Source organism: Oreochromis aureus, linkage group 17 (genome assembly GCF_013358895.1).
Source record: "Oreochromis aureus strain Israel breed Guangdong linkage group 17, ZZ_aureus, whole genome shotgun sequence".
In the NCBI taxonomy this organism is placed as follows: domain Eukaryota; kingdom Metazoa; phylum Chordata; class Actinopteri; order Cichliformes; family Cichlidae; genus Oreochromis; species Oreochromis aureus.
The window spans coordinates 7,570,408-7,584,126 of record NC_052958.1 but is presented as its reverse complement, the minus strand read 5'-3'; the positions used below and the strand labels follow the sequence as shown (position 1 = coordinate 7,584,126).

At 40.5% G+C, this 13,719-nt stretch overlaps 1 protein-coding gene across 4 annotated transcripts in view; it reads left to right on the top strand.

Annotated features, from left to right (window-relative positions):
* The window catches only part of dock4b (dedicator of cytokinesis 4b), a 138,539-nt gene that overhangs the window by 79,399 nt on the left and 45,421 nt on the right, over positions 1 to 13,719 (top strand). For all 4 annotated transcript variants that reach the window (XM_039601241.1, XM_039601240.1, XM_039601242.1 and 1 more), the window contains exons 16-25: positions 1,343 to 1,449; positions 3,663 to 3,816; positions 4,607 to 4,704; positions 4,846 to 4,929; positions 5,623 to 5,723; positions 6,515 to 6,596; positions 8,511 to 8,681; positions 10,258 to 10,450; positions 10,872 to 11,008; positions 13,472 to 13,606. In XM_039601241.1, the coding sequence (XP_039457175.1) occupies positions 1,343 to 1,449; positions 3,663 to 3,816; positions 4,607 to 4,704; positions 4,846 to 4,929; positions 5,623 to 5,723; positions 6,515 to 6,596; positions 8,511 to 8,681; positions 10,258 to 10,450; positions 10,872 to 11,008; positions 13,472 to 13,606 (1,262 nt within the window). The remainder of the gene's footprint in view (positions 1 to 1,342; positions 1,450 to 3,662; positions 3,817 to 4,606; positions 4,705 to 4,845; positions 4,930 to 5,622; positions 5,724 to 6,514; positions 6,597 to 8,510; positions 8,682 to 10,257; positions 10,451 to 10,871; positions 11,009 to 13,471; positions 13,607 to 13,719) is intronic.

The following is a 13,719-nucleotide window of genomic DNA, read 5'->3' as shown; positions in this document are numbered from 1 at the left end:
TTGCAAACAAGCAGTAACTTACAGTGGTGAATACGGTTTGATATATAACAAGAGTGACTGCTTTAACTTTGTTTTTTTTATTGATATCTCTTTTTAGATTTCACCGGGTTAGCAGTACTTGCCTTGCTTGCCCCAATGAAGTGGCACTGCAGTGGCATAATGGTACCAGCGTTCATTCAGGATGCAAAGTTAGGCTCAGGTCCAACATCAGCTGATGGCCCAGCTGATGCCCTTATACTTAGCATAGGGTACTTGGGCAGTGGTTTAGCCTGCCTCCACTACTGCTGCACAGCTACAAGCCACTTTACAACCCGTCTCCACTTTAACTTCTCATTGTCATGGCATATATAACTGGATTAATGGCCTATCTGCTACATTTTGTTGCTGTACTCCCCTCATCCATGATCCAAACTGCAGATAGAACTTAAAATTGTCTTTTGATTACAATGGTAATTAGTGGTCTTTGTGAGTAGAAAACCTGAATAACAAGCCAGAGAGAAATGAGACAACAGTTTCTAGTTTGATGCAGTAAAAACTTGTTTCTCCTGGGAAAGACAACACACACAAACACACAAACTCACAAAAGACTAGTAGACACTGTTAAATAAATCACTGGTGTTGCAATAAAAGGAAATAAAAACTTTCCTCATGCTCTGCTTTTTGCTTCCCGCTGTGCACGCATTAACATTTTACTGCTAAAGCAGCAGATAAATCAGATTACATGTGTTCATACTGCAAATTATGCCCAGAACTTTCAGAAAAAGCTTCCCACATTAATCAAATCCTCAAAAGAGTAAATCAACTTAAAAAAACAAAACAAAAAACAACAACTTTTTGCTCAGTTACCTCACATCCTACCGTTATGCAAGTGTGATTAAAGGGGTAGTGAATTTCCGAGTACAGATGTAAAGATTAGAGGTGTCCTAGATTGTGTCTTAGGTGTCTTAGATTTTCTTGTTAATAAATTTTTTTTTTACATGTTTTAAAATTAAAATTAATTGCCTTACATATGCAAAGCTCAGGTTTTATATATTTAAACCTCTGTTGTTTACCCTATATCAACCAAGGCTCTTGATGTTTGATTGTGCTAAATTGATCAGGAGCACGCACTTCGTTTGCACATCTTTGCACTTGTATACCCACTGATTAGCACCTTCAGCAGTCAAAGGTTACTCACAGAGCCTTTGAATAAATACTTTTCTTCTCCCTGGAAACATACAAAGAATTCAACATATTAATTTGCTGCTGTTCAGTCTGAAAAAGAAAGCATTTTTGTTTTGACGCAGTCTGGGCTGTTCTATTTTTGGACTCAATATCATGTCCATGTGTTGTTGTTTGACAGCTAAAGACAAGGGAGAGAAGAAACTGTTTGGCTACTCCTTTGTTCCTCTGATGCAAGAGGATGGAAGGACTCTGCCAGATGGCACCCATGAGCTCATTATCCATAAGGTAAGACCTGCATACCCTCACCATCTACTGTAGGCTTTGACTGGGGGGGAGTACCAAATCAATTTTAACCTGTTCTTGGCAAGATATTTGTTTTTGGCTAATATGTAGTGTATATAATTTGTACTGCAGAATCCTTCACAGTGATGTGTAGGTTCATCTAAGATTGTGATGATATCTTTAAAAAAAGATATCAACTCACATCCATCAGTAGATTGTAGCTTAGCCGTGATCTTAACTGAACCTGTTGATTGTTTTGCATCTCACAGGTGCTGTCAAGGATAATTTGGATGGGATTGTGCCCTGTATATGATTACGTGAATCATTGTCTCTAAATGGCAAATTGCGAGCAATCTTTTATGATACAGTTAGAGCCACCGGCAACCAAACAGCTCGCATCACTCAATTACAGGGTAGCAGGCCAGTGAGTAATGTCCGCTTACATAACACTGCCAAGCTGTGAGGTTGAATTTAACCAGGCGTAAGTGTTGCTGTATTTCTGTTTGTGTGTGCATGTGTAAGAGTTAGTCTGCATCTCTTTATTTAGAATCACCGCCCCCCACGTTTTAAGGGACTCACAGGTTTGTCATATCAAAGGTCTGAAACAAGTAAAATGACCAGTATCCCCAGTTAAAAGCTGCTGCAATGCTGTCTTGGGTGTAATTCGGAATAATTGCAGACTAGATGCTTTTCCTCAGCTGCAGGCGAAGGGTGTGTCCAGCTCTGTGGAAGGAAAAGAAACATGGAGTGCATTCATGCATTTTATTGGCAGTGAGGGGTCCAAAAATGTGATGTATTTATTCTGTGATTATCTATGGTTTAGTTCAACAGTGTATAAACACAAAGAAAAATGCTATTTTCTTTGTACTTTTTCATGTCAGGTTGCAAGATTTAGTCTTACCAAACCCCAGATTTTGAGCCTGCTGGTTTTAGTGGACAGCTTTCTTTTCCCTGTGTGTCTCCACCATAGAGGGGGGTAAAGGCCCATTGTAATGCCAGATGAAAGTTGCTGAAAAGCTCAATGAAACTGGCATGGCCTAGTTTCTCCTCAGGCCTAAAATAGACACACAGGAGCAGTCCAAACTCTTTGGTAGCTTTGGAGCTCAAACAGCTTCAGATGTAGGACTGCGTGTTAAATCCATAACACAAGACAATTTAATTTCAGTCAAGACCTCTTCAGTAAAAAGAAGACTGTCTTATGTTTTGTTTTTTTTACCTTCATAAACAGTAATTTATCTATGCCTCTGTTTAAGCAATTTCCCCACATAAGAGGGTGAGGAAGGAGAGCAGCAACAAGATCCTTGGTACCAAGCAGACCAGGCCTTAATGACAACAGATATAACAGTGGAGTCAGACACAACATGAAAAGAAGGGTCTGATTCAGAGGTTGGTTGCAAAGGATCTTGCAGAGGGAGTTGCAACTGTCGCCAGGCTGATATATGGGAGATTTATCAATTAGCATAAAAGGCTGATGTAGGCTGTAACTACGCTTTGTGGACTTTCTGGTGAAGTCACACATATTGCTTCAACAGTTGGGGGTTTCTGATGGTTCAGAGAGTTACAAGGAAAGCGAATAACAGTTTGTTCAGAAACGATCCTATTTCTAACTTCAGTATGTGACGGGATGATTAGTCACCATGAGGATCAACTTCTCCTTTATTTTGATGTTGGATGACAAGTTACAGAGCAACCACCTACCTCTCAAAAAATATTTATAGACATGATTAGGCTAGCTAGCAGAAACGAGCACTGAAGCTTTTGAATAGACTAAAATGTAAACTATTTACTATTGCAAGTAAAGCAGAGCGATGGATCTGCTGGTCAGTTATCGGGCAATACAGGTCATTACTTAATTCAAAATGAATGCAAAGAAGGAGTATTAAAGCCTGAAAAGATACCTGTGTGAATCCTCCATCACTGACCTCTAATTTAATCATCCTTTCAGGCTGAATATGACTGATGTAGATTCCACCCAAGATCTTTGATGTGGTATGCCCACATACTACCTTTTTGAAAAGTAGTAAGAAAAATCATCCACCTTTTCCTGTATCTCCCCTCGTTCTCTGTTTTTAATCGGTGACACTGGATGGTGCAGTGCTTTAACAAACTGGCATTTGAACCCTCAGTGTTGCATTCTTCTGCTCTTGTCCATAACATATGCCAGTGGCAGCTCAAAAAAGTTGTGCTTTATTTTTTTTCCCTTGGTTTCCTTGCAGTGTGAGGAGAACACCAGCTTGGCTGACTGTTCACGCTATCTGAAGCTGCCGTTCTCCAAGGCCAACCTGCCGTCTAACAATCAGACACTGAAAGGCACCAAGGAGTCCTTCTGGATCACCAGCTTCCTCTGCTCCACCAAGCTCACGCAGAACGGTAAACCAGACTCAGGCATCAACATTTGGGCCACTTGCCTGCTGAACTGCTTTTGGCCGCCACACTTTTACAGATTTTAATTGGGAGTTTAGTTGCGCAGTGCTTCACTGGCTGGTTCTGTGTGCTTATATAGATCAGCGTGAAGGCTGACGTGTGAAAATTATGTTCCCCTCCCTAGTGTGTGAACAAACCGGTGAATATGCAAGGTGGTAGGAACGGCTTCTGATCTGCAAAGCTCACTAACGAACTAATAAGTCCTTATGCTTTTGGGTTTTCAATTTCAACATGGCTAGAAGGCTAAGTCAATGTTTGAATAGAAACTTTAAAGTTACAAGCATAATTCACTTGCAACACTCTTTATTTATTTATCTTTTAAGACAACCAAAATCAGTAATGTAAGAACACAAACAGAATTTTGAGTATAAAATTGCAAAAAGACATTTCAGGTTCAACAGAGACAGCTAAAAGACTTTCTTCTTGAAGCTTATGTATTATTCATGCATATGTCTGGGGAATCCTGCACAGGAAAATGGCTTTTTATCTCCCTCATCCTGCTGCACTTGAAAATGTCATCATTTGTTTGGATACGTTGGGGGCTTTGGGGCTATAATTGAAGGGCCTGATGATGCTTTGTGATGTGAGGTGCACGCAGCTCTCATAATCCTATGTTGTTGTTGTTGTTTTTTTTTTTCAAGCAAACAAGGGAAGCGTCTGGATCTTGTCACTTGTGCGTTTTCTGTTTGTACGTCACATATCTTTATGCATCTTACCCCACTTTGTCTTTCTTCAGGTGATATGCTGGACCTGTTGAAGTGGCGAGCCCACCCTGAGAGGATCAACGACAGCTTATCAAAGCTGAAGGAGATCGATGGCTCAGAGATTGTCAAAGTAGGCCAGCAGACACACTCTCGCCCATGATTTGGCCCTGCTTTTTCTTGCCTTGTTAGGAATGAAGTGTCACTGTTTTGTTTCAATCAAAATGTATTTAAAGTTCAGGTTGAGAAAGCCTGTTTTGTACTTCTCTAACAGTTTCTCCAGGACACCTTGGACACCCTCTTTGGGATTTTGGATGAAAGCTCCCAGAGATATGGACTTAAGGTGTTTGATTCACTGGTAAGTCAGTTGTCCAAATGGCCCAGTCGTGTCGCAGATTTTTTTGTGTGTGTATTCTTAGTTTTTCTTCACGTCAGGAGCCATCTGATAGTGTTTGAGTCAACAGTAAGAGCAGAAACACAAACTCCAAGAGAAAGATCTAGTGATGTAACGCTTCAGAGCTCGCTGAAGCAATCTCAACCTGGTCATGCTACACTGAGCTGATAGTGTGAACCCGGAGATCGATCTCTTTCTCTCTTTCTTTCTGTCTCTGTCTCCTCATGTCTCTCTTTCTCCAAATCAGTTTCACGCTGACACACAAGCACACTTTGTCCTCTCAGTGTGGTGTTATCAGTGATGAAAAGGTCTAGTGGGCCGCTGTAGCCATCAGGTTTTCTTTATGTTGCTCGAGATCAATCAAACAGGTTGGACGAATGGACTTGCGCTCTGTGACTGGACAAGCTCAGATCATACAACAACCTGCAGACATGAAGTGATGGGTTTTTAAAAATATTTCTAGAGATTTGTGTGCAGCATGTAATTACCTTTAGTTTCTTTTTAATCTCGTAGCCTCATATGAAAGGCGCAATTTTAAATTCATGCATCTTAGGTAAAACTTTATTAAAATGCACAGAATTTTTTAGGGTTTTTTTTAAAAGGAAAGCGATATGCCAACATGATTTTTTTTTAAGCTGTCTTCTCTGTTTACTGTAGGTCCATATCATCAACCTTCTCCAGGACAGCAAATTCCAGCACTTTAAACCAGTCATGGACACCTACATCGAAAGCCACTTTGCTGGAGCTTTGTCCTACAGGTATGTGATGTTTCAGCATTCACTTGTAACAAATGCAGCAGATTTTCAATGCTACAGCACAGAACCACACATTGTATTTTAATAAGATATCACAAGAGGTAGGCAGGACAAGAGAGTCCAACCTACGTCAATGCTGAGAGGCAGCTTTGCTCAGTCCTGTGCTTTGATAGAAGATTGAATGAAATGCTTATGGTGCCCCCTGGTGGATGAAAAGTGAATTAGAAAATTGTGCTCACTTTTGCCTCCCTGGATTTCATTTCTCCTCCATCACACACCTGCTGTTCTCACCTCACCAGTTGTTTCTTTCAGTCTGTCAGACTTCTGATATTTTTGTTGAACTTTCTTTTGTAAGCACACACACCACTGCCACATTTCTAGAAGCTCTAAACAGGAAACCAAGATACTTACAGAGTACTCTCATAAGTACTCAATGCCATATGTGTCAGAAGCGCACCGCTGATGTCTTGAGTTGAATAGTTTAATTTCAAAGTTCGACCATTTAAAGCAGCAGTAAAAACTGAAACAGATTAAAAGTGGGTGGCAAAGAGCTTTTATTTCTCTTGTCAGCCCGCAGTTTCATGATTATTACACACGGCTGTAGCATTGTATTGATGAATTAATGTGATCCGAGTTCATTTAAACACTGGACGATAGAGCGTTGCATTTTAAAACATGACACTGTCTCGTCTATATTTGCCAAATCCAATGAGAGAAGCAATGCAGCTAGTGGTAACTAGTTGTACTGTGTGTGTGTCTGTGTGTGTGTGTGTGTGTGTGTGTGTCTCCTCCAGGGACCTGATCAAAGTGCTGAAGTGGTACGTGGACCGCATTGTTGATGCAGAGCATCAGGATCACATACAGCAGGTGCTCAAGGTGAGGCATGCACAAAGACAGCCAGGCCAGTATTTCAAACTGTAAATGCAGCTGCCTTTATCGATACACAAATACACCCATGCACACAATGACACCATCCACTCCTGCTAATTCATGCGTTCTTCTATCATTCGTTATCCCCCACCTCTGTCTATTACACTGCATGCAATTTTAATGAGCAGAAGCACGGTGCCTCTGGTGTTGGGAATCCTCATCACATTTTTCTAATGACTCATGCAGACACACCGTCAGCGGAGCACATTGCGGCACCCAAACTGTGGCTCCTCGTTTAACATTCACAGAATAGATTCTGCACCAGAAGTGAAATGGTATTCTGTAGTGCAGTAAATAATGAATAAGCGGTACAGTGCAGATGTGCTTGCAGGCTTTTCCACGTAGAAGTAGATAAGAGAATCTCTTTAGACGGGTTTAATTGCGTATCTAACATGTCGAGGTGCTTATCTTTTGGCAAATTCCTTTTTTAATAAAAAGCAAAGCGGATCACTGTCAAAAAACTGCTATAATATAAATGAGCTCCATAATAATAAAATTAAAGGTTATCATGAATAAAATTGTTTTATTTATTTAAATTCCAGCATTTCAAGGCTTTGCCGTAGACTGTAAAGATGTTGGTAGTCGCATCAATGTCAGCTATTGGTTTTGAAGCTTCAAGATGGGCATTTTACTTAGTGTTGTTGTTTTTTGTTTTGTACCCACACATTACCTAATTTGGAAAAATAAATAATGTAACTGCTAGCATGATTTATGCTATCAGAGAGACACAGATACCTGCTGCCATGTAAGTCAACTTATAAATAAAATAAAACTCTGGATTTCACTCACTTTAGAAACTGGAGCATGGGCGTCTTTGACAGTATGTTGGTACAATTAAATAAGCAGCCATGTTATTTGTCAGGTAATTGCATTAAACTTTTTCCACGAGACATCATATACAGTCGGAGAGATCCAGTTCAGTGACTTACATTAATTGAGGGGATCTCCTAGCAGATAGCTAAAGGCACCAACTTGTTATTCAAAGCAGCTGCTCTATTAATTATCCAGAGCTTTAAGCCCTTACAGTTACAGTTGGATACAATACAAAAGATACAATTTAAACTGCTGAGGTGTGTGAAAATTTGCTCCCACGTGCCTTGAAAGAACAAATTGGCATCCAAAGTTGTTTTTGTATTCCAGTAGCTTTATTGATCTCAAGGAATTTGTTGACATATGTGAGTCCTTATATTGATGCTATCATTATTATTGCTTTTAATAAGTAGGCGATTGTTATTTTCTCAGCAAAAAGCAAAATAGTCAGAGATTCACAGAAGGACTCAACAGTTCTGTATCAACAATCACAATAATCAAAGGGCGCATCAATGTGATGTGCAGTTAGCCACGTTACTTTATTGCATCGGTTATATCTAGGGAGGTGCACGTTATTTGACACCGTAAGTTACGGCATTTGGTTTCAGAGGGGTTTGTGGTTATGGTGTACATCTCCCACTGAAGCATAAATCTCCAGCCTGACTGTAAATCTGTCTACTACTGTTTTTAAATTGGGCACCCTCACATTAACATCTGTGGGTACTGGACAGCCTCACGTAGCCCTTGAGATCACAGTCCCAGAGTGACTTATTTGTTTTGATTCGTTTCACTTCATTTCTTCCTGCTTGACTCAAAAACTCAAAATGATGAATCCATTATCAGAATTGCTGGCAGAATTTTATCTGAATAGTCTGGTACTTTTGACTTTGAGATAAATAAAATAATAAGAGATTGGATGAAATTCATCAGGACAAAATGTACTAATTCTCTATTATTTGACAACTTTCCCTGGAAGGACCTTTTGTGCTTTTTCCATCAGGCAGCAGAGCACAAATTCTTTTTTGCTTTTTTTTTTCTCTTCCCTCTCAGGCCAGCGAGTACATCTTCAAGTACATCATCCAGTCCCGTCGGCTCTTTTCGCTTGCTACAGGAGGCCAGAATGAGGAAGAGTTCAGAGTCTGCATTCACGAGCTGTTCATGTCCATCCGCTTCTTCCTCTCGCAGGAGAACAAAGGCACCACGCCTGTCGCACAGACACAGGTGTGTATGGGCTTGTGTGAAAAATCAGTGACAGGCAAGAGCGCATCTTAAGATCTTTGCAGCTTTGTCATACATGCGCCTGATTGCGTGAATCTGAATGTGAAAATGTGCGCCACTTGATGTTTTCTTTCTCAGGGGCTCCTGTTGATGCAGTTGTGAAAGGTGAGAAATTGGCTGTAATTGAATTTCATGCTGCCAGAGGGTTTGGAGGCAGAACAGGGATTTCTGTGGCAGGTTTTCCTTAATCAGTGGGAGGTCTGCACAGCAGGGCAGCTGCCTTCACTGATTTCAAAGAAGACCAAAACAAAACAAGCTAAAGACCCCAAAGATAATCCTAATTACACACCAGAAACAGATGCTTGTGCGGTGGTGTATTTGTGCACTCTTTTAGCAGCCATAACGAACTACGCATGTTAGCAAAAAACTCACTTTGAATCTTCAAGAATCAGATTGCTGGTGCAACTTTAAGTATTCCAGCAGCGCTCTGACCGTGCTCTGTCTGAAAACCTCTGTTTTAGTCCCGCACTGACTTCTGATCTGTATTCTCAACACAACAATAGCAGTGGGAGAATGCAGGTTGGGCTAATGCTAATCCCACTTAATCTGTAACATCTAGCACACACGCGCCAGCATACACAAATACATACTCACTCAAAAACACAAGCAGCAAACCCATATACAGATAGGCAAATTCAACTGTCACTCCTGTTTTAGATTTTATACTGTGAAGTAAAAATGCAAAAAAACAAAACATGATTTGAACATATTTTTTGATATAATTATGCTTATTTAATGCAAAAATTAGATATGCTGCATCCTAAAATTAGTAAACGCACTGTAATTACTCAGAAAAGCTACTTCATTTGGGCAGTTACGGCCCTTGTTGCCTTATTTAAATGGATAATTTTTCAAAGAAAACATCTTTGACAGTTGCTGGAAAAACAAAACAGCATTTGTCTTCTGCCAGAATGTCTCAGAGAAGAAGAACATTAGTGTTAAAAAAAGAGAGAAAAAAAGACAGACTCAAAGGGACATATTTAGTCTTTTTTTTTCTCAACTATGCAATGAGAAACTGACAGAACCTGACAGGAAGAAGGAGAATCTGACAGCCAGCTACAAACAAGTGATGGGCAGCAATCCTAGCTGTCCTTCAGCTTAATGCACGTAATCCGTGCCTGCTAGAGTTCTGACTAAATCCAAGTGGGGCCAGTGATTCAGGGCAGAATAGTAAATATTTACCTCTGTTTACTAAATAACACAGCTTTCTAGAAACAGAGTATGAATATTAAGAAGAGTATGGAGCATTGCAGTTGCTTATTCTTGAGTCAGTTCTTATCGGTTGAGCTGAGCTGCAGGGCATCTTCACAGTATCATTAGGATGTAGCTTCTTTATTACGCTACTTACATGATTACAGTTAGTGAAAGATGTATGGTAAAATATTCACTGCATATACATATATAGGAACACTCTCATCATGGTTTTCAGCACAGTGATTCCATGCCTGGAGAAAGTATTTAAACAAGAATGAGCTGCACCTGTTGCACCTGTGATTGAACATTCCCTCTTTATGCGCAGGCCGTGTTCCTCCGAACATTTCCGGCAATTTACAGCGAGCTGTTGAAGATCTTCACGGTCCGTGAGGTGGCCGGTTTCGTCAGGGAGACTCTGGGCAGCCTGCCTACAACCGTCCATCCTGACTGCCCCCTGGAGGCCGTCAAACTGCAGTGCATTGCCAAGACTGTGGAAAGCCAGCTTTACATTAACCCAGGTAAATACTAGTAGGACAAAAAGCATTTATTCACAGCGTTTGGAACATGATCAGAGCTCTTTAGCTCTGCACTTCCATTTGAGAACACACCTTAGCTAATTGTTACCCTGCAGTGAGCCAAATTCCAAGTTATTAAACTGTTCTTAATAAAGGGTTTTACACTGAAGCAAATTACTGTGTCAGTTTTTTATTTCCAGCACGCTCCCAAAGGCTGCATGTAGCAGGGAAAAAACATCCCTCATGCAAATCATATGAATGTCATACAAGATTTTCATTAGTTCCAGTCAATAATGTTTCAACTGAGCATGAAAGCAGAGCAAGACATTATGGCCCCGCGGAGAAATGAATGTAGAATATTTTCTTAGTTGTTCCCGTTCTGTTATTTCTACTTCATTAAGTCTTTGATGTGTTTGTGCTGTAGAGTCACGATGCATCCTGTTGCCGGTGGTGCTTCGAGTGCTACAGGCCCACATGCAGGAGCAGAGAGATCTGGTCATGTGTGCCCAGATCCTCTCCAGCATGCTTTCTCTAATCAAGAAGGAGGAAAATGGCACTGCGGTGAGTATTACGCTCATAACTGAGAGCCATTAGTCAGGCCCCCCTGCTTCCTTAAAGAAACACTGCAGTGTTTTGGGAAATACACTGGCTTTCTTACTGATGAGGAAACTGAGACGGCTGGTTAACTGAGCTTAGACTAAAAAAGCTCAGGTAATGAAATCCATCTAAAGCATATTTCAAGCTCAAAACCCAAATTTGTGTAATCTCTTAAAAGCTTATAGCTGTCTTTAGAATTTCTTTCTTTTTGTTTTATTGATTAATAAAAAACAGTTTAAGGTTTTTATTAAATGTTAGCGCCAGAAAAGTCCCTGGCCTGGCCTGACTAGAGCCTTTGCTTTTAGTTTTTTAAATTTGACCAGTCAATTCCTTGCAGTTGCACCCCTGGATGCTGGAGATCCCACTGGCCATTTGCACCTGTCTGCATCCCACTATTTCAGTAGACTTCAGTAGCACAGAGAGCAAACGTCCAACTAAACTCAGATCGAACAGTGGCTTTCGGTGTAAGATCGCTCCTTCCGAGCCTAAAGATGGCACTGTCTGCCACATTGGGCTCCTTGTGACTTCACCCTCTTTCTCACATTTAAATTCAAGATGAAAGGTTGCCCTTCTCTTAGAGTGAAGGAGGTCCCATGAGCTCCGGGGAGGAACTTAAAGGTGGTATCTGCCAGTTTGTTGCTTTTGATGGATTGCGTCACACCTCAAAGACGCACAACAGTCTTATTCTTCTCACCTGACTTTGAACAAGAATTTTTTAAGTCATTGCAGTCATTCACCAGATCATTGTGTTGTTGCATAAAGATCTGGTTACGCTTTAAAATGTGGTGTACAACTAAAGGCGTAATTCCTACAACTAAGGGCTGATTCAATGGAAATTAAATGGAATTTTAATTACTTGAAATTACAATGAAATTATATTTACCTACAAATAATAACAATTTCATGGTAATTTTGAAGACAAACAAGAAAAAATAAAATACCATCAAAATTTGCAGACCTGTGCTTTTCCATAAAATTATGAAGAAGTTACATAAAAATGACAACTATTTATGCAGTGCTTGAAATTACTTGAGGTATAACTTTTATTTCCTCTCGTGTAAAATACCTGAAGTTATGCGTTACTTAAAATGACTTACAGACTACTTAAATGTACTTGCAGTATACCAAGTTCTTTGTTTCCTGTAAAATCTGACTTGTGACCCCCTTATTCTAGTGCATACACCGTTAAGTACTTGTAGGTAAATATAAAGACATTATAATTTCAATAAAATACACCATTTAATCAGTGGGTAATTACAGCCTTAGTTGCATGCCTTATTATAAAATGTTAGCAAATATCACTGGCACCTCCAAGTCAGAATAATAACTTTTTAAAATCATAAATAATATGGTGTAATTGCTTCATAGAAACTTGTGCAGTTGCAATCAATTCCTGATGTTTTTCAAGAATCTGCATGACAGTATCCCTTCCATTATATCTCCCAAAATAATTAAAGTCAACACCACAGGAATTAGTCCTACACCAGTTTCGTTGCCCGTACACTGCAATAGCAGATTGCTTTGTTGCGTGTATATGGTCAATTAGTCTTGGTAACAGGGACACTGGCAGCTGTGCAGTCCAGTAATGAGAGCCATCAATTTAGCAATGGACACTGTCAAAGTGGCAGTCACTTTGAGCTGTGTGTGTGTATTTGTGTGATTTGCCTGTCTGTGTGTACCTGCTCAGGTTGCCGGGCTTGTACCAGTCCCTGCCAAGGAGGCAGGTAGTGGAAGAGGCAGCCAGAAAAACACATACACAAATGCGTGCACACATGAGCACCCACTGGCACCATATCTAAAGGGAAGTGACAGCAGTGGCAGTCAATGTGCCAGTGAAGCTCCTTCTCATTATCACTCTTTCCAAGACCTGTCTGTCTTGTCAGGGGTAGAGACTAGAGAGAAATACACATGCACACACACACACACACACACGCACACACACACCAGTTTATTCACCACTCTCTTTGAGTTTCTTTTCATCTTTAACTGCCTCTACGTCTTTTGTATTCTACCTTCTTCTATTCGTTTCCATTCTCCTCTTTCTTCGTTAAGTTTTATAGTCTCAAAATGTTCGGCGTGGCCCTGAAACTTCTTATCAGTCCGCGTTCTGGTTCAAGACTCATTAAAACTGATGAAAATAGAATTACAGGGTAGCGGTGGCGGGGCGGAGAGGGGTGTAGACGTTGGCTCGGAAGCAGAATGGTGTCGGTTGTTGATTACGGTTCAGTGTTGTGCTTGCAGCACAATGCCAGGTAACTTTAAGAGGACATAAGTGCACAGATGGAGTCTGTTTGAAATTTAGGGGCTCTTACATTCAAGATTCACATTTTTTTCTTCTATTCTAAAGGCTAATACTCTCTCAAGGTAATCTGTTAGTTTGACCTGCGATTCATTCTCACATGGGTGTGTTTTCTTTTCCCTCTCCAGGAGCCTGTGGTGTCTGAGGAAGTGGAGCTAATTGTGGAAAGCCTGCTGGGAGTTTTACTGAGGACCATCTTGGAAATTAGCAACCGGCCCCAGCCTGCTGGAACCTCCATGAGACTACAGTTCCAGGATGTCACTGTATGTGTGTTTTACTGTGTGTGTGTGTGTTTGTAAGCTAGCTTACTGCTATAAATGACAGGACTTGACAATATGTAGAAGCGTAATTAGACTAATAAACAGAGTTTCTGGAA